The sequence below is a fragment of the Centroberyx affinis genome, unplaced genomic scaffold (assembly GCF_046629955.1).
Source record: "Centroberyx affinis isolate AG114_WGS23_722 - 3 ecotype Tasmania unplaced genomic scaffold, CSIRO-AGI_Caff_v1 ptg000637l_1, whole genome shotgun sequence".
Classification (NCBI taxonomy): Eukaryota; Metazoa; Chordata; class Actinopteri; order Beryciformes; family Berycidae; genus Centroberyx; species Centroberyx affinis.
In genome coordinates, this window is record NW_027279263.1 from 400,001 (window position 1) to 426,622 (window position 26,622).

The window sequence follows — 26,622 nt, forward strand, 5'->3', positions numbered from 1 at the left end:
CACCGTACTGATCACAGTGTAATTACAAAAGTGTCTCACATACATGAAGACAGTTTGTAAGAGTGCAGAGTCCTGGAGGTTCAGTGTCTTGCTCAGTCAGGACACGTCAGCACTGACACAGGATCAGACCTCACCGCCCCGTTACAGAATAGTCTGAATATTTAGACACAGACTGGCTGATGTGGTGTGAACAGGATGACATTCATCCAGAGACTAAAGAAAAAAATATATATATATATATCAAATCCTGAAGATGAAGTCAAAGATCACACTTACATCTTTACTGACTGAAAATATCTCTGGTCAAAATCACTCCAGTTAAAGGTGCTGTGTGTATCAAACATCAGCATGTCATTGTCAAATTAACTGATACCTTGGTGTAATTACTGTAAACAAATGAGACCTCGGTGGAGACGACTGGTCGCCTCTATCTCACATAATGTTAGTGTTTCTCAAAATTGAGACTACATTTCCCATGAACCCCGCTGCTTCCCATCACAGTGAGGATGTGGCAAAAACGGTGTAAAATGCAGCGTAGAGGCGGCCAGTCTTTTCTGTGATCGTCTCGTTTGTTTAAACTGACAAAGTACAGAGACCAATGAAATCTCTGGTTTCTAAAGATACTAATTTGGACTGGTATTCAGTGGTGGAATGTTACTAAGGGCATTTACTCAAGTACTGTACTTATATACAATTTAGAGGTACTTGTACTTTACTTGAGTATTTCTATTTCATGCTACTTTATACTTCTACTCCACTACATTTCAGAGGGAAATATTGTACTTTTTACTCCACTACATTTATTTGACAGCTTTAGTTACTAGTTACTTTGCAGATTTAGATTATTAATACAAATTATAAATCAACTAATAAATTATGATATATTTTTATAGGTTAAGCTACCCAGCAGTATATAAAGTAATTAAAATTAGCTCCACCTTTACCAGCTGCAACATTAAAGTGATGAACACATTAATGCGTCAATAATTATAGTCCAATAACATGATATATATGATTCTGAAATGGGCCATTCTGCATAATGACTACTTTTACTTATGCTACTTTAAGTACATTTTGATGCTAATACTTTTGTACTTTGACTTAAGTAAGATTTTGAATGCAGGATTTTTACTTGTAACAAAGTATTTTTACACTGTGGTATTGCTACTTTTACTTAAGTCAAAGATCTGAATACTTCTTCCACCACTGCTGTTATTCTACTTTACTTATACTGAATTTTAAGTTAGGAGCGCTCACTGACACCTTTAAAGGGCTTGATTGACAGACAGACTCCGCCCACTGCAGCATGTATTTGTGTGATGTCATTCCCTTTGATCTGACACGCCATCTTGTTGCATCTTGCAGGACCGGAGTACGAAAACGAGAGCGATGGAGAAGAGCCGGGTTATGTGTACGTTTCCTCTTTCTTTCTTTCTTTCTTTCTTTCTTCCTCTTTCATTGTCCCCCCCCCCCCCTCCATGTTTTTAGATGGCCGGTGTGTCTGACCCCGTCCTCCCCTTCTCTCTCTCTCTTATAGAAAAGTGCTGCCTGATCCGCCCAAAGTTGAGATTCGTCAGTCCAGTCAAAGTCTCGCCTCGACTCACAGTTCAGGTACAGTTTGGCCAAAATGAGACTTTTTGCACATTTTCTTGTGCTATGAAATTAGTTCAAAATACATTTATTTGAGATTTTTTGAAGTAAAGAATTGTACAAATTCCAATAACAGAAAATTTTAGTTTGGGCAAAAATATTCATCCTGTTTACTTACTTGGGCTATATTTGTCTTTGTCTACATTTAATCTTTAGACAATAATAAGACATTTTCTTTTCCATTGTACCTGTCTTGCTAGGAAGCCTTTAACCAGGTCACTTCAATGCTCCTTAACACAGTTTTATGATGGAAAACAGTGAGGATCAGCTGTGTCTCTAATGGAGTTAATGCATTTGGTTCCAGTTCCTGGAGTTTCAAAGAAAAACTAAACTTTCATACTTCCAACACTATGTATAAAAGTACAGAGGCTGCACTTTTTTTTTGTGTTTTTTTCTCCCCAATTTCCTCACTGACATCCACAAAAAAAAAAAAATAGAGAAGAGAAAATGCAGTGATGGTGCCACTTCTGTATCCACTATTTGGAAAAAAAAAATGCCATGGCATGAGTAAAGCACATAACGGGTTGCTATTAATGTTGAGTGTCATCTTAACAACTTCGGTTAGGTTTTGGAGGATGAAATCATGTGTAAATAATATTATAAGCATTAGATAAATATGTCTTGTGAATAATGAAGTAACGCATTTCACACCTGATATGATGTGCTGTTCTCTCTCAACAGTCGATGTAGAGCCGCACTATGTGAACGTCGACCCAAGCATAGAGCCGGGTGAGTGATTTATAATGTGTGGTAATGTTAATGTAATGTTAATGTTATGTTAATGTAAATGGATCCTCAGCCTCCCAGCAGAACCAGCAGCTGTACCTGAACAGCTGAACGGGCTTCAGTTTTTAAGCGATATTTTTTTGCTTTTGGCAGAACTTTTTTTTTTTTTTTTTACTTTTTAGCACAAATGCTGCCCGACTGAGTTTGTGAACAGCCAACTGATAATATTGTCCGACTCCATATAGTCTGTGTAGTGATGCCAAATTTATCATTATTTATTATAATCATTTATGATATATTATTATTTTGAAAACCCACTCCAAAAGGTGGGACCAAGTCAGATTTTAACATGTTCTAGTGTTGGATGTTTATATGACCTTTAGTTATTATTAGAGCTGAAACCCTGTTGTATATGTCCTTTTTGTTTGTTTTTTCATTTATTTTTCTCTTAAAAAAGAATATATATATATATATATATATCTGTATTTTTTATTTTCTTCATTTCATTTTTTATTCTATTTTTTCAGTAACACTTAACATTAAGTGTTCATTAACTAATGTTAACTAATGCATTTGCTAACATGAATCAAACATGAATAAGAACATTAAAAGAGATTAATTAATGTTAAATATAAACAGCTTAGATAAACGGCTGCATTAATTAATGTTGTTATACATGTTTGTTAATAATATTAACTAATGTGTTTACTAACATGAATTAAGCATGAACAGTGACATTAACAAAGATGAGTTCATATTAAATAAACAATAAACAACTGCATTATGTAATGTTGTTATACATTTGTTAATGCCAGTGTATTGTCTAAACTGAAACAATACATTAACAATCATGTATAGCAACATTACTTAAAGCAGTTGTTTGTTGTGCATTTAACATTAACTCATCTTTTTAATGTTGTTATTTATGTTTAATTCATGTTAGTAAATGCATTAGTTAACAGTTAATGAACACATAATGTAAAGTATTAAAAAAATGTTCTTCATTTTTGATCTTATTTTTAGTTTTTTAAAGTGCTGTAGAGTTACTGTCTTCTTCTTCCCTCCTCAGATGATAGAGACTATTTGAATGTGGAGCTGCTGCAGACTCCAGGTGAGTTTGGAAACACAGACAGCAGCGATCTCTGGTTCACCTCATGGTACTTTAATCCACTTTAACCTGCTTTTGGACTTTAACGCCATTAGACATCAGAGTGTAGCTGAATCTACGTCTTTGCTGGTGTGTCAGAGGGTCTAATGAGCCTGATATCTGGAGACTTGTGGGTTTGAAACTTGGCCCAGGTGGAGGTTGTAGTCCCTGCTGGTATCACTGCCACATGCAGCACTAGTCCATATAGCATGTACACCTAATAGAACAACTCCTTTTTATAATGGATCTGAGGCTGACGACCGGTTCAGGAGAGCAGACAGGAGCCAAACAGCCTTCTAGTTTAGTTTTAGGAGCCTGTCCTTGTTTAGTTTTCCTGGGACTTGACCTCTGACTTGTACTTTGATGACTTGAAAAGGTTTCTATAGTCTTGACAAAAGATCTTGTGTTTGTTTAAATGACTAAATGGAATTTAAATTGTTTTCTGAATTAATATGGAACGATTGAATTTACTGAAGTTGAAACTGATTATAGAAATCAAACTCATGATGCTCTTACTAAGTTTTTATCCTATTAAAACAACTAAAAACAACTGACTCGACTTGGTGTTCTACATTTAGACTTGGGACTTGACTTGAGACTCGTGCCTGACTTGTGCCTCGAGCAAAGTTGACTTGGTCACACCTCTGCCACTTTGTTCCCTCTGGACCAATAGAGAGAGAGAAGTGAGACCTCAAGAGTTCAAAGACAACCTGTGCAGGAAGCATGATTTCACCATCAAGTGTTCATTATCGCTCCTACAGTTTGCACTACTCAGCAGAGTCTAACTTAAAGCTTGTTTAAGTTTAGGGTGTTTTTTTTTTTTTTTATTAAAATTGCATTGTAATCTCAGAAGCATGCTACTTTATCACTGCAAATACTCATTTAAAGGAGTAATCTGTGACCTCTACTGGCAACCAGAGGGAACTGCGATTTGAAAGCCAGAAATCTGAGACGTTAGAAATATCGGTAACACTTTACAGTAAGGGTCACTAAGTTAAGGGTTAGTTAATGCTTAATAAGCATTAACTAACCCTTAATTAACAGTTAACTAATGTGTAATTTACTAATGGTGTTCATGTTAACTAAGGTATTAATTTATACATTATTTAATAGTTTATAAAGATGACTATTAAATAATGTACAAATTAATACCTTAGTTAACATAAACACCATTAGTAAATGATTACCAGACACTGTTAACTGTTAATTAGTGTTAACTTAGTGATCCTTATAAAGTGTTACCGTAATATCTAACATCCTTCCAGTCACTCTGCTGTGAGTTTTGAGTTCCATGTGTTGTTGGATGTCAGTATTGGTATCGATCCATCTTCTTTCTCTCCAGCAGCAGCACTGAATTGGATGTGTGCAAATGACAAGGAGAGCGATGATGATGATGACGATGATGATGATGATGATGAAGAGGGGAACTATGTCAATCAACCAGCGGTAGGTTCAAATATAAACTCACTGATGTTTCACACTTCTCCTCTGCAGACTGAAGGACTTTGGCCCAATCACTTAAGTTTTCTTTTCTTTTTTCCTTTCAGATGATGGACGACTAGCCCCCACTGCATGATGGGACAGAACCCCTGACCGTGATCTTCTCAACTGTCATCTTGCTTGTTGTAGCTCCACCTTTTTTATGATGGATAGAAATATAGTATATAGGTATAGAAATCGCTCAACGACTGAGACGAAATCACTGAGGATGCACCGTGAAAAACTGAAATGACATGAAGAAGAAGAAACCGTCTCAGCTTCGTCTTTAAACCAAGGAAATAACTAGAAAAGGAATAAATTCAGCTGCTCTTGGAGGCCGATGGATGCTCTTCAAGACCTGAATATATATTAAAAAAAAAATCATGCTTTTAAGTTGCCAATGAGAAGTTTCAGTTTAAGGCTTCTTAGAGCAGGAACGCTGATCTCAAATACCGACTAGAAGCTTTTGTCGGCCCTCTTTGGTACGGAAGACTGATTTGAGATCAGCACGCAAAACAAGTTTTTTAGTTTGCTGATCATCACTTGTCTGCAGGGCTTTTTTTTGTTTATGTTTTGAGCTGCTTGAGACTTTGTTCACTGAAGGTGTGCTGACATAAATAAGAGGGGTTTAACTCCATTTCCAGCCATGCAAATGGAGAAGTGGATGAGGTTAGAAGACTCCCAACATGACATGGAAGCTGTGGTAATTCCTCTTTGGTGCGGCTGTTCTGGTGTCAGCGGAGGTGATGTCGTTCCAAACAGATTCCCCTCTCTTATTCACTCTACTCAGTTTTGATTCTATCATGTCAAAATATTACAAATTCTATAATTTTGGGTTTGTTTTTTTTGTCATTTTGATCAGCATGCGACTATTGCAGTTAATATTATGGGTAAACGGTTTATTTTATAGTGTAGAGGTTTCCCTATCCTCCACAGTATACATCTTAATATTCTGAAATGATACATATGAGCTTTACTATGGATTTGCTGACGACTCCTGAGAATGTCTGAACTCACAAATTATTTTTTTTACACGGTATTTATGTTACCACGGTTTACTGCTGTCTCAACCGAAACCGTCCATATTTCAACTGTTTGAACTAAAACTGTTTTTTTTTTCTTCTAATGACTACAATAAACAAAACAAAATTTTAACAAAATTTCTACACGCATACTAAGTTTCATTCCTTTAGTTATCAGCCAATTTCTTTCTCTTGAATTTGTAGGAAAGTCTTTGATTATTAACTATTCATTATTATTGATTATTGACTATTCATCTTAATGTCGGTTATTTTTGCAGCTTGAGATCTGTGTTGAAAATCTCAAGAATCTTAAAGTATAGGTTCGGGGATTTTGGACCTATATATAATTTGATCCCACAGACAATATTGGCTCCAGAGGCAGGAAAAAAAAAAAAAAAACACCAGAGGGCACACGTAAAAGCAGAGTGATCTAGTTTTGCAGACGGTCAGGTAAACAGAGTTTGGTAGGAGACGATCTACTGAGTGGAAACGGTGCGGTGCTGCTGCTTTCCGGGCCGAGGACAGAAACACGACAGTCGGTCTCCAGATAGTTGTCACAGACCGGCTCCTTTAAGAGATATTTTGACTCTGGAGCCAATATTCTCTGTGGGTCCAAGTACTACAGTTATGCAAGAGACACATTATATAGGAGGTCCAAAATCACTGAACTTATACTTTAAGTGACTTGCAAGGGTAAAGTAGGCTCCCCTGAGACATTAAAGGTGAAGAGTAGGGCGGCAACTAACGATTATTTTCATTGTCGACTAATCTGTCGATTATTTTCTCGATTTATCGATTACTTGTTTGGTCTATAAAATGTCAGAAAATGGTGAAAAATGTGGATCAGTGTTTCCCAAAGCCCAAGATGACGTCCTCAAATGTCTTGTTTTGTCCACAACCCAAAGATATTCACTTTACTCTCATAGAGGAGTAAAGAAACCAGAAAATATTCACATTTAAGAAGCTGGAATCAGAGAATTTTGACAAAAAAAAAATTATTCAGACCGATTAATCGATTATCAAAATAGTTGCCGATTAATTTAATAGTTGACAACTAATCGATTAATCATTGCAGCTCTAGTGAAGAGCAAAAGGGTAAGAAAATTAAGTTAACAGAATAGACACTGATGGTGGTGCTGTAATATTATGGGGTTCTTTTTGTGGTTTGAATCCACTCATCTCCTGTTAATGAGAGGGAAATTCCTCATGTCACCATCAGAACAAGTTGGATAGTTTTCACATTTCATATCACACAACATGAGGTGTGATTCCACCTCTGCTTCCTGTGACATGATTGTTATCTCACTGTCACAGTCCGCTCCAGCTGTGTTTATCTGAACGCTGTTATGCCTTTGCAAAAAAAAAATTATGTTTCATTGTTCTCATTGATAGCTGATGTGCCTCAAATGTCACAAAATGTCCGATATATTAAAGTTCAAGCTGTTGCTGGTTTATACTAGCCTCTATAAAACCTCTTTAGCTATGTTAGAATTGTGCAAATCAGTTGTTTACAACAAGACAGCAATGGATAACAAGCTGACATTATCTAAATGCAAAATCAATATCTGATCGACTTTGCGTTTAGAGAATGACGGCTTGTGGATCAGTGGTGAAAATGATCAGTTCCCAGTCAAAATTCGCACAGAAATTAACCGTCTATTCAATTCTGTTGAGATGCTAAGTTGTACGTTTAGAAACACAATCAGCTGTTCACAGAGCGGAGGACTTCCAATATGGCCGCCAGAGGATGTGTTATGTCACCTACAGCCCGCCACAGTTTGACCACATGTGAAACGTTCAAATGCACCAATGTTTTACAATGTCGTAGTATCAACAAACAACTTCTGGGGACATTGCTTGAGACTGAATTAAAAAGTTTAGTTTTCATTTGTTTTGTTTTTTTCAATGGTTTTTATTATTTATGAAGAGGTTTCGCCTGCAAAAGGAGAAGTGGGAGTTGGGTAAGGGACGGGGAGAAAGAGAATAATGTCACTGTCGTCAGTCCAGAAGTTTGCAGCAGTAGATGTCTATAGTCCTGCTATATCTGCTTCATGTCCTTGTGGGAACAGTCTGTACTCAAAGCCCTTTTCTGGCTTTCCTTTGCTTTACTAAAAGAGCTGGGCTACAAAAGTAATTAAAAATATTTTGTTAATTTTGTCTGGCGAGAGGTGGGGTGTGGGAATGTGGTGAGCGTGGGTGGAAGTTGCTTGGGATAGCGGGGTTTAGGGGTTTATGCTGTCCAGTAGGGTCCCTCCTGGACGTGGGGGGTGGGGGGTGGGGGGGGTCAGTGATCCCCCTCTTCCTCGTTCCCCAGATTCATCGGTGAGCCTTAGCTGTGGAGGAGACGTTTCAGTTTCCAGGGGTGTGGAAGGACAACTGCTGGGTGGGGTGAGCCTGAACCTGGACAGCTGGAACACACAAGAGACACAAAGGCATTTTTAAAGTAGTTCCCCACATTTTGAATTCAACAGACCTACAAAACAGCATCAGGTACCAGGAGCAACTCAAAAACAGACAACATACAGGTAGGAACGAGAAAACGTGTATTACATTGGAAAATGGAGTAGACAGACAAATGAGTCTTCCTATTTCTGATGGTAAGATAAAAGAAGATTAATTCAAATAGTGATAATGCTATACATAAAAGTTACCGGCTTGGTTTCAATGATGAATGCATTTCTAACAAGCCATTCTTAGGAAGAATTGTGTAAACCTTATAATTAATCGGTCTTGTGAAGAAAAATAACTTTAAATTAAAAATATGAAGCTATTCTGTTCACACAGTCTTGTCAACAGGACATGTTCGGCTGGCGGGCCAATCGGTGTTCAGCGTGCCGAGTGCTCACCTTGGGGCGAGGCGATGTAGTAGTGTTGATGTGTTGCCTGCTGGGGCGGGGGGCCGTGCTGAGGGGCGGAGCCAGTGGCCTGCTGTGGGGGGGCATAGTGCAGCATGACGGGCGGCCCGTGGCCTGCAGAGTGGTGGGGTCCAGACATTCCCCCTGCAACATGGGCCTGGGAGGGGAAGTGGGAGAATGACTAATGAGACATAATGAATAACAGCTGATCAGCAAATCCAAGAATGCCAAGTCGATTCTTGTGTCGTTGTGGAGAAAGTTCTTCCCGTCTCGTCAAATGTGACATGGAGGACACAAGAATCGCATATTAAAGAAAAAGCACAGACCAGAGAGGCTGGATCAGATTTATGACCAAAGGAGTAACTGATCTGGCATCATTACAAATGCAGCAGGAGCAAACAGAAAGCAGGACTAGCAGAGCCGAGCAATCATGGAAGTATGGGCTGTGATTCAATTTGGATACAAGTCCCCGCAACAAGGACTTAATATCAAAAACACACTCAGACCTAAAGCTCATCTAGCTCCTCAGGCACCCGCACACATGGCAAGGAGGCATTCTTGGGATTCTCAGGATTAAGACAAAAGCAATTCAGGTGCCTTTGAAAATATCAACAAAATCTTCTATTATTCAATTCCATATTTACTAGGTCACATACAGAGGAAACCTGAGATTTTACCCCTCTAACCCTCTAATCGTATTCTGGGGACCAGGATGGGAAATTAACCCTTGCCACCTGCCACATGTTGGTAAATTTTGTCCCCGGGAGGTAAATTTGTCTACTCTACCAGCCACTTTGGCAGGTAAGCAACCATCACTTAGTGGTTCTCCTCTATTCCAAAAGTCAATTTAGTGGGTAAAACAGACATGCAAGCCCTGCACACAAGTCAGCTGAGGGTTTCACCTGTGTGAGCTGGCTTATGGAAGGGAAGCCGTGGGCAAGGGCCTGGTGGGTGGGCAAGCTGTAGCCCTGCAAGGAGTAGGAGGCCTGCGGGGAGCTGTGGCCCGGCGGCAGGTTAGGAGGCGTGGGCGCCGACAGGCCGGCAGAGTGGTACATGGACTGGGGCTGAGGACCGCCTTGGTTCGACTGTGGAGAGAGAGAGTTAAAGGAAAGTTAGGTGGAGTTAAAACCAAACATACTGAGGCAAAGATCAAAAGACACACTGTTTTGCTATGCTGTGTGCTGCTGCGACAAATTAATTTCACTCGGAGACACATGCATACATACATGTACTGTATTCTGACAGTACAGACACGCCTGCTCAGTCACCTTTCATAGTAATTAAAGAGATCCAGGTTCCTCTAGTGCAGTTATAAAAGTGTGTCAGTGAGGCATGAAGTCAGCAGCACCCACCTGATTGTGTCCTGGACTGGGTGCTGTGTGCTGTGGTGGTTGACTCCCAGTGGGAGTGCTGGAAGGCTGAGGGTGGTGCATGGAGCCCGAGTGGTGAGAAAACGACTGAGCTACAGAGAGAGAGAGAGAGAGAGAGAGAGACAGAGAGAGACAGACAGGCAGAAAGAGGGAGAGAGAGACAGACAGAGAGAGACAGACAGACAGACAGAGAGAGAGAGACAGAGAGAGACAGACAGCACAGACAGACAGACAGAGAGAGAGAGAGAGAAAGAGAGAGCAAAGACAGAAAGAGATTAAGAAGAAAGAAGGTGACAGAATTTAATAGTTAAAATAAGTTTAAGGCTCTATCCTTCTAACACTGGTAGAGTAAGTTGCTTCCCCTCCCTGCTTACCATACATGGCCTGCTGTGGCCCCGGTGGCCCCTCCCCCTGGCCGGGGTACTGGGGGCCAGGAGGGCCCATCGCCTGAGGCGGAGCCCCGGACGTCAGCATCCTCGCTCCGCCCTGCAGCATGGAGTACACCGGCTGGAAGAACAAGAGAGGCAGAAAGGAGATTTTTAAAGATACTGTCAACTCAATATCAGATTTTACTACATGAAGCCCTAATTGCCAATTTATTTTTATCATATTTTAATCTTAAGCATATTTTGTATGTTATTACTGTACTATATTGTACTTAATTCCATCAAAATTAGTTTTTTTATGTTTTTTAAAGCTACACTAGGAAAGAATACACCCGTCTTAACAGCCTACATCACAAATTGGGGCCACAACAGAGAAGAGCATCCCATCCCCACTAACTGAGACGCCGTAGATTCAGATCAAAACTTAAGAGTGAAATCCAGCGCAGCAGTGAGCAGCGCTCCGTCCAGAGAAAGCTGGACTCACCAACATTAGATCTTTTCCTCTCTCGTCTCTTTGGTTTCCTTTGGCATAAAGCATCACAGACCAGCTGGTTGGTAAACATGAGCGTGCTGTGTGACATTTACTGACCTCACCTTACAGGATTTCTGGGTATCGAAGTCATCAAAATTCAAACAGTTACCTCTTGCTGACATTTGGCGACGCCAACGTGCAAATTTGCCTAGTGCAGCTTTGATTTGGAGGTTTCTCGATGTACAGAAACACATATTTGGTTATTGTCCATCATTAAGAATCCAGTTTAATAATGTAAATATGCCCCAAGTGTAATGTTTTGAATCCCAGGGGTAGGGCTGCCCTTCTGTTTTGAATGGATAGACTGGACCTCTAAATTCAATGCGAAATTGTACAGATACCGATCCTCATTCATTCCCCTGTCCAGCTGGTTGAGAAGCGGTGGGACCCTACTGTACCTGTCCGTGGTAGTGCGGGGGCATGGCCTGGATGACCTGGCCGTACTGCAGGTAGGACTGGGGGTAGGGTGAGGGCACCAGAGGGGGTCCTGCCGCTGAGGCTGCTGCCGGGATCATGGGGGACGCCGGGGAGCCGTGGTGCTCCTGACGGGGTCCCACGACAGGGCCTAAAGCAGCAGAGAGGGAGGGCACCGTTTGGTCTGGACTGCCAGTGTAAACGTCAATTTATACTTCTGCGTCAAAGTGTTGCTGCAGCTACACTGTAGATCTTTACCACCCCGTTTGTTCTATTTTTATTTACACTACCAGTCAAAACACCACATTTTTCTTTATTTTTGTCTTGTTTGTCTGCCACGTGGCAACGATATGTTCCTATGAACTGATGAATCACACGCCGCTGCACTGTTTGTCTTTTGTGTGCTTTGGCAGGGTAGAAATAAATTATAAAAGATTCAACTGTGTTTGTGTGTGTGTGTGTGTGTGTGTGTGTGCATTATATACCTTTAGCTCTGGGGTATTTGTTCTGGTTGACTGTAGACATGGTGTACTGGTACATCTGAGGAGCCTGAGGAGGAAAAACATTGAAATGACATCAGAATCTTTGCTGAATTTCCTTAGTGTCTGCCATACCCTCTCACTAATGAGCCAATATGACATTCTTGGTCCCTTTCCCCTGGTTTGAACATACTGGAATATCATAATCATTACTATTTTCAGTATTAGGTCTATGTTGTCATATGTTGAAAATGATCTGATAGTGGTAGTGGGTCTGAGATCTTTAAAGACAGAGGCCAGAGGAATGAAAAGAGAAACAACAACGACGCAAACCTGAATAGAGTGTCCCTGGATGGTGATGGGGGAGACGTAAGACAGGTAGTGTCCAGGGGGGCTGCTGTAGATGGCCCCCGCCCCGGGCTGCCCAGGCGGGGGGGGCAGCACCACCGAGGGGCTGGGTGGGGTGGGGCGAGGCGGGGTGGGGGTCGGCGCAGGCTTCTGTCAGGCCGCCAGGAGAGAAATCACGTCAGAGAGAGAGAGACTCCAACTCATTTAACACAGAGCAGTACAGCTGAAACTTTCATGTATGTGTGTGTGTGTTTGTGTGTGTGTGTGTGTGTGTGTGTGTGTGTGCATCCGCCAGGCTTATTGACACATTACATCAGAGTAGGGTTTGACCGATAAGGGTTTTTGAAAGCTGATACTGACACCAATGTGTTAGGATTGAAGCCGCTGATAGCCGATATTCAGTATCTTTAAATTTGACCATTTCCGTGTCAAAAAATTCCAAAGAATCACAAGTATTCAGTGTTATCGCCAGAATTTTACTGTAAAAAAGCCTCTAAAACAGAATTTAGGCCCTCATAAAACTCTCCATTGAAACCCAGAAAACTACTACTACTACTGAAACATATTCATGCATTTTCAGGTTAAGGGCTTCCCACAGACAATCAGTGTAATACTGAATAATGATATAATAAATATGTAATCAAACAAGCTGCAATGTATCCATCATATTGGAGGTGGATGATATCAGCACAATATATCAGTCTAACACTAGATAAGACTTAGTGAAAAAAGAGGTGTGTGTGTGTGTGTGTGTGTGTGTGTGTGTGTGTGTGTGTGTGTGTGTGTGTATGCAGTAACAGTAGACTGACCAATATGACAGGTCCTTTGACGGGAAGAAACTCTTTTGCATTGGGATTCAGTGTTGAGTTTTTCACCTGCCTGCAAACATGAAAACAAGAAAAGAGAAAATTACTACATGATCTATCTCTCAAGTCCTTTTTCCTTCCATGAATTGATTCCTCGTTAAAATCCAAATAGTACTAAACAAATTAAAAGCTGATAGGAAGATCTTCAGCTGCTGTTGCTTCTTCTTCTTCTTCTTCTTCTTCTTCTTCTAGCAACGCAGCTAGTAAATGCTTTGAGGACTTTGCCTGAGATCCAGCAGAAATCCCAAACCTATTTCCTCACACACTTACATTAAAATTAATTAGTTCACATTCTTTCATTGTCATGGTCCCCCCGAATAGGCAAACATTAGGGCCGTGGAACCCAGCCATCCATATGGAAAGATTTTTGTTGTTGTTGATTTAGCATTGAATTGTAGAACTGTCTACACTGTATGTGGGAGAGAGAACAGTGGTGAGACTGAAACTTATGATTAGAATAGCCATTCGTATACACTCTCTGTTGGGGATAATTAGTGAAGTGAATTAAATCACTGTGATAGCCTTAAAGGATAAGTTCAGTGATTTTGGACCTACAGTATATACAGTATAATTTGTCTCTTACATACTGTACCTGTAGTACTTGGACCCATAGAGAATATTGGCTCCTCCAGAGTCAGCTGTCAGTTGAAACAGTGAGCTCCATCTTGCTGCTAACAATGAGTCCAAACTATTTGTCAAAATATCTCCAAAAAAGCCAAAGTCAAAGTACTACAGGTATGGAAGGGACTAATTATACATAGGTCTAAAATCTGCAAACTTATCCTGTAAGGACCTCTGGACGTCCCTGAAACCACACAGAGCAACTCGACTGAACTGTACTTACACTGCAGCTGCAGAATCGGCTTGCTCACTACTTTCCGGCCGGGTGTTCTCGCTGCCGGGTGTCCCGGCTGGCTGGGGCGTCCCGGGCGGTTGCCCATCGGGCCCTGCGGACTGGGGGCCGGGTGGTGTTGTAGGGGTGGGGGTAACAGCAGCAGGGGCAGCGGTGGAGGCAGTTCCCTCAGTAGTCTGCTGCAGATCCTGGGCAGAGGAGGTGAAGGAGGCGCCAGGTTTGGGCGGGGCGGTGGAGGAGGAGGAAGGGGAGGAGTCAGCGGCCTGGGCGGGGCCGGGCTGAGGAGGCTCTGAGGAGGAGGGGTTCGCTGTAGGGGAGGAGCTGGGCTGCAGCTGACAGGGAGAGGGAGAGAGGGAGAGAGAGAGAGAGACAGTGACAAACTGAGTTACTATGGAAATCATCATTACCTCCGCCAAGGAGGTTATGTTTTCAGTGCCGTTTGTTTGTTTGTTTGTCTGTTAGAAGGATTACAGAAAAACTACTAGCCCAATTTTCATGAAACTTCGTGGAAGGGTGTAGCACGGGCCAAGGAAGAACCCATTAAATTTTGGAGCGGATCCGGATCCGACTCACGAACAAGCAATAATAGCACGAATCTTGGTGGAGGTCTGCGCTCTCCGAGTGCCCTTCTAGTTTTGTCATGGAATACAGCTGCAGGACCAGCTGAGTTTATTACAACAGCACTTTATAACATTGCTAAGAAAATCAATGTAAAGATGTATCAGAAGTCTTGATGTAATAAGGCATCAGTTTGCCACTTATCAAGTTCAAACTGAAAGTGAAGTTGAGGCGGTCATGTGACCTGACCATTGAATCTAAACATCATTCACACTGCGGTTCGAACGATATGTGATAATAACATTTTTGGACGTGTTTTTATCGTTTTTGGAACTTGCTTTGGCCCATTCAGTGTGTATTGAAGAGCAGCAGGAACGCAAAGCTCTACAGTGAAGTGATAAAAACTAGGAAAATAAGGCCCAGGTTTAAAATAACCGGGATTATCCTGCAACAATATCAGAATTTCCAATTTCCAATTGTATTTATCATGCACTAAAGAAACCACTTCTTCAATAAGCTTTCACATTCTGGTCTTACCCGAAACTCTTTGCCAAATTTCCGGAGCTCCTCCAACTGGGATCTCTGCTGCACAGTGGGAACTGGGAGAGAGAGAGAGAGAGAGAGAGAGAGAGATTTTTAATAAAAGGCCAATATCAGCCCGGTATTTCAGCAAACATACTGGTTTATAGGCATGCTGCAAAGTATCAGAGGATACTACTGGGGAGAAGTGGAAAGCGAGGAAGCCGTGGAGAGAAAGAAGGCTCTCTACCTTTGGTGCTCTTTCCTTCCTGTGGACCGGCCAGGCTCTCAGTTCGCTCCTTAGCTGCTGAGCTGAGGATTTCATTCACTGTGGGAGGCAGAGACAGAGAAGTGAAGGAAAGTCTTGGCATATGGAATAAACACAACTTCACCTTTTGACCCAACACATGGCTAGTTAGGTGCTACCTGCTCATTAACATTTATTTTCAATGTATACATATAGTTAAAGCAACTTTTTGAAGACTGTTTGAACTTCAACAGAAATCCTGTAAGGTGAGGTCAGTAAACGCTCATTTTTATACCGAAGAAAACCAAGGAGATGAGAGAGGAGAAAGATCTAACGTTGGTGAGTCCAGCAAATCTGCTCCTGCTCTTCCTCATCAACTCTTTCTCTACATATGTACGGCCTTTGTGTAAACTTAGCAATGTGAATATGATGCACATTTTGCACAACCTATATATGTGCTGTAAATTTTCAGTCACATATTTTTTACCATATTCTCATGTTTTCCAATTCGTTATATATTGCATACATCTTGACATTTTATACCTTTATTTTCTTACCTAATATATTTCATATTTTCATTGATTTTTTTCTTTTCTGCTTTTCTGTTATTTTTCTGTTATGTATGCTGTATTTCATATAATCTCATACTTTTAATTTATTAAATTTACAAATTTGCCCTCCACTCAGTTTTCAGACACTGCAGAATGAAAGGTCTGTTTTCCACCTGTGACTACTATCAATATTTTAATATTATATACACAGAGGAATAAACGGTTCACAGTGAGGTGACGCATTTCCAGTTTGTTTTACGCTCTTTTTTTTGTGATTCTAAAGACGTGAAAACTGTCAAAATAACTGTCTCACCATCAACAGGGAAGAGCGGGGTGGGGCCGGAGGGTTTGGTGGTTGCTGTAGTGACAGCAGAGGGGGAGGAGTCCAGGTAGGCGGGGCCAACCAGAGGGAGGTCCTGGGGAGGGGCGTCTGGTTTCGGAGAGCGAGTGACTGATGGGTAGAGAGAGAGATGCATGGGTTAGGGAGTTAAAGAGGACAGAGTGGGAGGAAATGCAAATGTGGACAGTCTGCATCACAGTGTGTTGCAGTGTGTTTTGGTAGAGTGTGTGTATGTTAATGCAGTTCAGTGTGGGTGTACTCATTTAAGAGGCAGTTGTGGCAGTTACACTCCCAGTCACACGATGGGCGATGGGCAGGAGCGGAGTGACAAAACAAAGCCGCCCCTAAACATGACAGATCACTGAATGTTGTTTAATTTAGCCAGCCATAGTTAATCTAGATTAGGTAGCCTCTAACTTTTCCCATTATGAGAATTCATGCCCACTTTTACATGTTGTGCACACCAATAAAACAGCAACATCCATCATGAATATTTTTACGTAGCTTTCTTATGAGTTCTTTGAAAGAAACTTTTAACAAGTCAAGAGGAAAGGAAATGCACATGGACTTTGTTTTGATTCTCTTTTGACATTTGGTCATTGAGTTACGGAGCGCTTACTGCTCAGATTGTGGGTTTCTGTTTTGGTTGGCAGGTTTTTGCATCGGGGGTGTAAACTCCACCCAACTGGTAGGACACAATCTGACTGGGAGCCCTTAAACGAGCACACCCTGAGTGTGTGTCGGTGTGTGTGTGTGTGCTCTGCTCTCCTCTGTGTACCTGCAGGTGCTGACTGGGAGACTGGGGTGCGCAGGGTTCGGCTGTTCTGAGGTCTCTGGGATTTCGGGGAGGTCCTGGAGGCAACTAAGACAAAGAGACAAGCAGTCAGAACCCTCACACACACACACACACAAACACACACACACACACGCGCAACCCCTCAAGGGGCCATTTATATTGCATGTCATCCCCCGACCTCTCCCGATCTTTCCTGTTTCTCTCTACTTTGAACTGTCAAATAACCCTAACCCAAAAAATACGATATCAGTATCAGCTTTAAAAAAAACAAAAAAACCCACATCGGTCGAACCCTTCCACCCATCCCTGAACCCGCCCCCTACATACCTCCGTTGACAGAGGAGCGCGTGGTGTCAGACAACGCCTGCGGATGCGAGAGCGAGTGAGGGAGCGCGTGATTGGAGCAGGGCGGGCTGCTGGCGGCCGGCGGGCTGGCCTGCGCCTGGTGGGGAGAGTAGGCCGTTCTGACGGACAGCGGGCTGCTCCTGTCAGCGGACGGCTTGGGAGAAGAGGAGCTGGGCGCAGAGTGTCTGGAGGAGCCCGGCGCTCCCGATCGCCCGGAGGCTCCGCCCCTGCCAGACATGCCGATCTCCCGGGCCCTCTGGGGGAGGGGGATGTATTTACCTTCCCTGGAAAACAAGACAGCAGGGAGAGAGCGAGTCAGAGGCCGGCTGGGAAGCTGATCGGATGAAGCGCTGTTTTCAATCAGGGAGGAATTTCTGCGTGGCCGACTGCCCTCAGCGTTGACACACAAACATTGTTTCAGCAGAGTTCCTCACTGTACTAACTTTTGATTTGAAGTTATTGTGTTCCCAAAATGGCTCCAGCAGAAGAATCTGCCTAAATGCCTGATTTGGTTTTACTGTTGATTTTATGTCCTCTTTTAAATCTCTTCCTTCTATTTTACTTTTTTATGATGTTCTCTGATCCTTTTTTGTGTTATTTTATTCTGTCTTACTGCTGTAGTTCTTGCTTTGTGAAGCACTTTGTAACACTGTAAAGAAAGGTGCTATACAAATAAAGTTTATTATTATTAAAACTGCATGTGACAGTGACTCATGACTAAATCAGCTTTTGAGAGTTATCACAAAAAACATTAATTCTAGGGCCCTTCTCTGTTTATGTTTCAATATGTATATCACCTTTAATTGGTTCAAAATATCATACCCATATTATGGGGTATATACCTATATCATGAATACCCTTTTTCCTAAATATGGAGGAATTGAAATATGTACACAGATAAACTGGCGTATCGCAGTCTAAAATAATATGCCATCTACTCCATAAAGAATTTGCTCTGAAAAATTGGTATCAGTGCATCTCTACCCAAGAGCCAGAAAATCAGTGCAAAGTGACCTGATTCACTGCCATTTTTCACACAGTAGGGTGGAACATAGTTAACACAGCTTAGTGATTCTCAAAAACAGCTTATTCAAGAATAGGTTAACAGATAAAAACAGATTACTTACAGATAAACAACAGTGTGGTAGGTTTGGCCTAAATAGCAGCATTTCAGCATTTTGTAGGGACACACAGTTTTATAATGGGCCAAAGCATATGTCATTAAGGTATTGATAACAGAACAGTTCAGTTTGCCACTCTGACTTCAAGTATTTGGGAGATGGATCAGCATTGATCCTGATACTACAGACACTGTCGGCGCACCTCTACTCTTTGTGTCACATTCCCGAAGTGACGAAATTCTCTAAACAGATATATAAACGGATTTAGACTGTTATTGGCCCAGTATCTGCTCCCAGTGTCAGTGCCGGTGTGTCCCCAGAGTGTGTGACAGCCCCTCTCACCTGCTGCCGGAGGAGAAGCCGGGGCTGGCCCTGTCCTCCCTGTCCCGGACCACGGCGCTGTACTTGTCCTCCTCGCTCTTGCCCTCGTCGTTCTCCAGGGAAACCCGGCGGCGGTACTGCAGGCTGCCCTCGATCTCGTTGGCTAACCGGGCCGCTCGCGCCTCTCGCTGACGGTAAACGTCCGAGTTCCCTTTCTCCAAAGGCACGCTGGAGGCCGGGGAGGGAGGGAGGAGGAGGAGGAGCAGACAGGAGACGCAAACAACAACAACACAAGTCAGGAAGGTTGTAGTGGGAGCGGGGCTTGTTTTCAGCTGCTGTGAACTGGAGAATTTAATGGCAGGACTGAATTGTTGCTATTAGGGTTAGACTGATATATCAAACAGAGACTTTACTATATTGAGGAGACTGCACCAACCAACGGCCAATCAATTCGTCCGTGTTCCTGAATATGAAACGCAAACGATGATATCTATGACAGAATTTTAAAGTAAGTAAGTTCGAGTGAGTGACTGGACGAATACATCAAGGATCGGTAATAGACTGAACCTAAAAGAAATTCACTTGCAGATTTTTTTGCAAATTTAAATTACATTGATCTTTGGTAATTTAAAATGTTGAAGACACTCAAATCGGGAAGCACACGCAGAAACAAAAACTGTGTTCAAGTTGATTTAAAATTTAGAACCTAAAGACAGCCAACATTTCCCATAGCCTTCCTCAGCATGTGCTGGTTTTGCCCAATTTTGTGTTGTGCTACTGCTTTCTATTGGGAATGCATCCCCGCCTCATACTTATTCAGGTTTTTTTCTTGATTGCATGGACTTACACTGTCATTTAAAATGTAAAAGTGACCCTTCCTTGCGCATTTAAAACTATGTCAAGCGCTAAAGCTGCGTCCCAAACCATAACATCTACATCACACACTGTGTCTGTGTGTCACATCACAACATTTTGATCAAATTCCACACAAGTATGCATGAATATGTTTTCATTTTCATTATTAGTAGTAGATGTAGTATTAGTATTAGTAGTAGTATCAACATCCTGGCTTTCAATGGAGAGTTGAGGAGTACTAAATGTCTGAATGTAGTTTCATATCCATCGTATTGGAGGTGGACGATACTGACTGGCCGATATCCAATTTTTAATGAAAGGCCAATATCAGCAAACTGATATATCAGTCTAACCGTATTTGGGGTCAGGGTTGGGGTTGGGTTGGGGTGGGGTGGGACTCACGTGTACATGGAGAGGCTGGAGTCATAGGTGGACTTGACGCCGTACGTCTCCTCGTTAAACTTGAACATGTCATTGGCATCCCAGCCATTTGACTGACAGACAGAGAAAAAAGATCAAACATAAAAAAGAAGTCAAATGGATCTGAAGTGAGTGGATGTGAGCTGGATTAGTATTACTGGTGGAGGCCGTGTAACTGTAATCTTTACCAAAGTATCTATAATCTTTATCCCTAATGTTAATTCATTATGAATCTGCCAGGTCTGCAATTTGTACAAGTCTGGAAAATAAAAAACCCGGAGCAAAAAATGTTTTTTTGGTAGTCAGAAGTCATCCAATGATAGCAAACCAGTTGAAATTAAAATATTATAGTGCATGAGGTTTTTGGAGGCTGAAGTCCAACAAATTTGGAATCCTGTGGAAATGTAATATTGCATCAAAGGCAGTTAATTTTCCATCACTGTGCAAACAGAAACTTGTCTGGGATACGCCGGGCCTACATAATGACACCTGAGCATGTACTGACATGTATTTCTGTGTGTGTCAAGAGAGGAAAGGAAAATGTCAAAACAACCACCGGGAAACAAAATGATGACTACAGCATCTAAGAAGTTGGTAAACAGGGCACTTACTCCTAAATTTAGAGTCGAGTCCCAAATCAAGTCCCAAATCAACCATTCTGCAGATTTTGTCAGCACAATGTTGACTAGAAATGCAGACAATTTAAACAATCACGCAAGTCAAAGAACCTGAAGAGTAAAAAGTCTGACATTTCATTAGCCAGCCAGAATAAAAAAAACTTTAAAAATAAAACCCCTTACTGTCGAAACATCTGTTGCAACAGTTGTTGAGTAATACAAAGTACCAAAGTAAAAAAAAAAAAAAATCACCAAACTTCTGGTATCATTCTGATTCTCTGGCTGGCTTGATGCAGCTGAGAATTTGATCCTGCTTGTTGGCAGTAATAAAAAGAATGCTTGTTGGACACACCAGCATCAACATATAAGGTGAGAGGTACAGATGATGACATTTTCCATCTAGGCTACGAGCAATTTGAAGGAAATCACAGAGATTCTCTGTCCTGTATAAATGCTCCTCTGGAATCACACACATAAACCCTGTCCAGACAGGATTAGGATCTTGCAGGTCAAAGTTAGTAATGTCATTTCTGGACGGCATACAGTACGTATCACTTCACTCATTCGCCAAGATCCGTCTAAGGTACTAGAACTGACAAGAGGATGTGGGAGTTCGCTGAAAAACAGTAGGTTATTTGCCTGGTAATTACTACTTCCACAGGGACACGCCTTCTGTAATGATCATTAACAATGTTGATCTGAACGGGACTGAAATCACTGGATTGCTTCGGGAAAAACTTGAGCTACAGCGTGTATAAATTACATTACAGGACTTCCCACAGTTAAACTAATCCAGTTTGAATAAGGCATTGGTCATTTATTTCAGTCAAGGTGGTGTGTGTGTCTGTCTGTGTGTGTGTGTGTGTGTGTGTGTGTGTGTGTGTGTGTGTGTGTGTGTGTTTTCTCACTGCGTCTGCCTCAAGATCAAAGTTTTCTCCGTTGCTGTCTCCTGCGTCCCACCTCTGCAGCACCTTCTCTCTGTGCTCCCCGTTCACCCGCGACGAGCTGATGGCTGTGTCGGTGAACGTGTCTACACACACACACACACACACACACACACACACACACACACACACACACACACACACACACACACACACACACACACACACACACACACACACACACACACACACACACACACACAAAGACCGCAGACAGATGAATGATAAACAAAACAAATTCCTAAAGAGAAAGTCTGCTATACTGCCATCTTGCATGAACTGCCACGAACATACCTTTATTCAATACACCTTCACACACATACACATGCATGCACACACACATTTTTGGTGTTTTGGTATAGGTATATGTTCTCCTGGTAATGCACCAAGAAAATGAGCACAAAATTGGATATTATGACAATTCCTCATGGGTAAGTTTAAACACAATGTTTGGGGGAAAAAAAAAACTTAAAACCTTTCAGAATGCTATTTGGTTCTTGAGAAGGCTATATTTATCATGTATTACTTGTAAAACCATCAATTTCAGGGGTCAGTGCAACCTGTTTCCAAATTTGAAGGATATTTCCACAGCATCGATAAAGAATACAGACAGCAATGCAGTCATAAAAAATAATTATTAGCATATCAAATATCAACTTTCCTCCCCAATGGTCACTTTCTGTTTCAGACCCAGAAATGTGTGTACATGTCACTCTACCTTTGATAGCGAAGCTGAGGTCCACGTCGCGGCAGGTCATGGTGACTAGGTCAGCGGGGCTGAAGATCATGGTGTCGGTGATCTCTTCGATCTTGGGGAGTGAAGACGGGCTTCCTCCTCCTCCTCCTCCTCCTCCTCCTCCTCCTCCTCCTCCTCCTCCTCCTCCTCCTCCTCCTCCTCCTCCCTCCTCGCCTCCATCGCTCGCGGCTCCCTCACTCCTCTTATGAACAGCATCCACAGCCAGCTCACACTGGTGAAGTCCAGGACACTCAAGTCAACCACAGAGTAAAGACACAGGTGTAGATTTTGGATTTCTGTCTGAATGGGCCGAGTACTGTGTAACTTAAGTTGTTGAATACATGTTAGGGCCATGCCAAAGAACTGAATCCTATTCAGGGTGAGATCACACCTACAGTTCATTTTCTTTGGTTAAAAACACAGCAGAAAAGTGTATTTTGTTATGCTAGGCTTTCCAAGCATGAGAAACTGCTGGCTATCAGATGTCGACATCCATCTCCTTATACCCATAAACCCTTGTGTTCTGGAGTCGTTTCAGCGATGTACAGGCGACCTGTCAATCACTAGGTAAACACGACCCTTAACAACCTCGTGTCATATTCCCTGAATGGCACAATGATTTTGAAGATCGCCATCAGGAGACATATTAGAAGACGTGAAATTAGCTACTGAGACCCTAACTTCTTGTGGAAAAAATGTATTGATTTTATATTTTTAGTGAGAAGTTGGGTTGTGGTCCTATTGACTTGCATGGAGGTGGGCGGGGTTTCATGCTGTTCTGGAGTGAGCCACTAGCTGGCATTAGAGCAACTGTCTCTGCTGCCACATCCGCCTTGGCTTCAGAATGCATCTGTGGTTTTGGCACTTGATGTGAATGTGTCCTAACTTGCTGGAAACCTGGGCATAGTGTCTTGTGGATTAGGAATATCACCCATTAAGTTAACTTATTAGCAATCAAATTTAATCAGCATTTTGGTAGCAGTTGGTGTTAATTTCTAGACCTGCTTCTAGCACATGAAGCTGGCTCATGTAATGCAGGTGATACTGTTTTACATAGCATTTACCTTCGTTATGCAAACATATATCTGCTTCTCCTTTTGAATCGTTTTAAAGAGGCAAATATAAGATAGAGTGTATGCAACTTTTGTGATCACATGGAGCCAGTGAGTGAAGGGTTCACACTTCAAGCCAGAGAAAGTGCCGATAGAGGCGATGAAACCATTCCACTGGTCATGCTCGGGCAATGTAAACAGGCTTTTACCTGTGAGCTCAGAGTCTTGAAGATCCCTTCATACACTGTGCCGTTTTTCACTCTCACATCACAGGTGGAACCCTGAAAGCAGCAGTGAGAAAAAGGAGATGCTTCATGTTGTTGCCTGTTGTGCATTTGCCAAATCAAGCTTAACCAGGACTGGAGCCAGACAGGAGCGAATGCTACTTACCACTACCGCAGTGAGGAAATGAAGCATCCGGGCGTTGTTGTAAACACCTTCAAATACCTGCAAATAAACAAACGACACTACTGCCATACCATTCTTTCGTGTGTTGTTTATTCTGATACTCCTGGAGGAGAAATATGTTTTTTTTTCTCTTCCTCGCCTCCATATGGAGGTCAGAGGTCAGGAGAAACAGCAATTTCAGCAGGCTGGATGCTTGTACTTGACACTGGGGATTGAACCCAGGCTGGTTGAAGAACGGGACGTCTCCCTAGTCACTACACCATCCTGCTGCCTCTTTGGTTTTTAATTAGATTTAAGTTTTACACGTTCAGATCAACCATAAACTAAAAAACACTGTCCAGATTCCAAGCAAATTCAACTGCAAGCTAACCTTGTAACGCTACTATCAGGGGGAATTCACTCCTTCACCCCCCTGATCTGAAATGGGAACAGAAGTTACCATTACTTCAGAATAATCCAGGAAAATACCAGCAGCCTGGCTGAGATTAATCAATAATAAACCAAGGACTGGTTTTCTCTGGCAGCCAACTACTCATGACTAAGTTTCCTTATAAACATGACGAGTTGTCAATACTGAGTACTTACAGGAGATGACTGAGTCTGTGATGGTGGTTTCATTGTGTTCCTTGTCCTAAAAAGAAAGAAAAAGTACGAGGTTGGAAACTGAATGTCAGCCGGTAACGGTAGGCCTTTACCGCTGCAAAGGCGTTAACAGACAACAGTCTAATGTTATGCTCCTGCTAGGACGAGAACAATAAATACAACCCCGGTACATGGCAACTAAGTTAGCTTGCTAGCTAGCAAGCAATGTAAAGACTGACATCGACACATTTGGTCAAAACTTGGTTAACCTTCTAGATTATAGTTCTTGTTGACGAAGTTAGACAAGCAGACTGTCTCATGTTAACGTTGTTGTAATGTTAACCTAGCTAAGTTAGCTTATGTTAGCTTAGCCTTGCTCACGACGTTTACGGGTTATTAAACAGAGAGACATTGTCGTTCCCTAGCAGTGATACTGGCATCACACTAGACACTGAGAGATTAGCAAATATTAGTATGTAACGTATACTTTTTAGTCATGTGCATCCCTGTTATTCCGGTCTTGTCGTTTCAGTGAAAAAGTCACACGATTTGACAGGCCAAACACGATACACCGTCGAAAACAACAACAAAAACACGGGACGAGGCGCGTTGGATTTGACAAAACCCGGCAACTGCTGCTCACGTGACACGAGTCAACTGTGGCGGAGTGGGTTCGGTGCAGCCACCCGAATCCAACGGCAATCTTTTTCTTTTGTATATTTTATATAACATCATGCTTTATGATATCTTAAATAAAAAAAATGTAAACATGTTTTTCAAAGGCAGGTGATCAAGATGTGTGATATCTGGCACTTCATAGTTGCGAGTCATGTGCAAACGAGCTCGACCGAGTTAGTTTAACGAACGCATCAATAGTAAGCCCGTCCCTCGGCTCGACTGTAAAAGCCGATTGGACAAGTTTTCCATCAATCATTTCGTACCTTTCATCTCATTGGCTTGTTTGCCTGTCAATCCTAAAGCGGGCGGGCTCTTCTCTGAAAACTGCTCCAGTAAAGGTCATGCAATTAATTATTCATGAGGATTTATTCTGTCGCAATCAGCAGGGAGGTCATTTGTTGCTTTCGCTCCCTACAGTCAAATAAATAAATACACAATTAAAAAAATAATAATAACGCAATTGTTTCTAGTTTAGGTTCAGGACTTGGATGAGACTATATACCTTGTGTATTTTTGTAAAAAAAAAAAAAAAAAAAAAAAAAAATATGTCAATGGTTGTCAGAGTACAACAAGCAACCTTTTAAAACCTAGAACTAGGCTACTTGTTGGGACTAAACTGGACCATTTTTTAGTTTATACTTGTAGTTGTGTACTTGTATACTTTAAGTTAATATCTGTAGACTTTTAATATAGTTGAGGTTGACTCACAAATACTAAAGGTATGCTTAGGTATATTAGAACTTATGACTTAATTGGACCACTTTTAAAGTATACTTCTAGTATCATTAAAAGTAGGCTATATGTAAGCCTAAGTATACTGTTGTGTCAAATATTCAACAAGTCTAAGTAACATTAAAAGTACAAGCCTGAGTATACTATTCTCAAGTGTACATTTTGCAAGAACACAAGTAAATAAAAGTATGCTCATTTTTTGTTTTAAATAAGTATATAGTGTACTAAAATATACTTTTTTTTTATGAGGGGGAGTGTTTCCATCTCTGCTTTGTGCAAGGCAGAAGGCTCCCACTCCTTTATTTTTCTACCTTGAGCAACTCAGGAGATAAAATATGGGGGAAAAGGTTCAGGTCATAGTGAGGTCTGTTCGACGTGAGGGAACATGTTCTTGGTTCAGAAGCAGGTAGAAGTCAAAACAGTGTGTCCACAAAGTCAGTCTTCTGTTCATGGTGAAGCTCCAGAAGTCACATCTTCACATCATCACAGGTTTGAGTCTCGGCTCTCCAGGTTCTGGCTCGTCTCCAAACTTATTCACGTTTACAAGTATTGAGTAAAAATGAGTAAAACACATACCAATATTGGACCTGAGGGGTTAGTTTGGTGTGGGGTGCTACCTTCATTATGAGGACTGAAGAGCTGAAATATGCCAGTGTTGTGGATGAGTGTAACC

At 41.7% G+C, this 26,622-nt stretch overlaps 2 protein-coding genes across 4 annotated transcripts in view; one reads left to right on the forward strand and one right to left on the reverse strand.

The window, feature by feature from the left end:
• The window catches only part of lat (linker for activation of T cells), a 15,031-nt gene extending 8,834 nt beyond the window's left edge, over positions 1-6,197 (forward strand). For 2 of the 3 annotated variants that reach the window (XM_071518863.1, XM_071518864.1), the window contains exons 8-13: positions 1,366-1,411; positions 1,538-1,611; positions 2,332-2,379; positions 3,446-3,487; positions 4,866-4,969; positions 5,071-6,197. In XM_071518863.1, the coding sequence (XP_071374964.1) occupies positions 1,366-1,411; positions 1,538-1,611; positions 2,332-2,379; positions 3,446-3,487; positions 4,866-4,969; positions 5,071-5,085 (329 nt within the window). In that variant the 3' untranslated portion in view covers positions 5,086-6,197. The remainder of the gene's footprint in view (positions 1-1,365; positions 1,412-1,537; positions 1,612-2,331; positions 2,380-3,445; positions 3,488-4,865; positions 4,970-5,070) is intronic. The other variant, XM_071518865.1, reaches the window with a different exon arrangement.
• A 1,739-nt stretch (positions 6,198-7,936) lies between these two features.
• On the reverse strand, positions 7,937-25,116 carry atxn2l (ataxin 2-like). Its single transcript, XM_071518849.1, has 24 exons — positions 25,027-25,116; positions 24,543-24,588; positions 23,940-23,996; positions 23,759-23,830; positions 22,696-22,729; positions 22,480-22,623; positions 21,726-21,847; positions 20,183-20,274; positions 18,947-19,153; positions 17,466-17,767; positions 17,121-17,204; positions 16,316-16,453; positions 15,455-15,532; positions 15,223-15,284; positions 14,119-14,459; positions 13,218-13,287; positions 12,385-12,558; positions 12,067-12,121; positions 11,566-11,732; positions 10,624-10,756; positions 10,232-10,341; positions 9,782-9,964; positions 8,871-9,036; positions 7,937-8,432 (listed from the first exon to the last, which is right to left on the reverse strand). Exons 1-24 carry the CDS (start codon positions 25,041-25,043, stop codon positions 8,374-8,376), a joined length of 2,913 nt encoding a protein of 970 aa, XP_071374950.1. The 5' UTR covers positions 25,044-25,116; the 3' UTR covers positions 7,937-8,373.
• Positions 25,117-26,622: the final 1,506 nt, after the last annotated feature.

What these genes read in the sequence shown, in the direction of transcription:
- atxn2l (XM_071518849.1), bottom strand. An exon ending in TCAAGACTCTGAGCTCACAG is followed by an intron (nt 22,730 to 23,758) that starts GTAAAAGCCTGT and finishes GGACTTCACCAG; the next exon opens with TGTGAGCTGGCTGTGGATGC. An exon ending in TTGATCTTGAGGCAGACGCA is followed by an intron (nt 20,275 to 21,725) that starts GTGAGAAAACAC and finishes TCTGTCTGTCAG; the next exon opens with TCAAATGGCTGGGATGCCAA.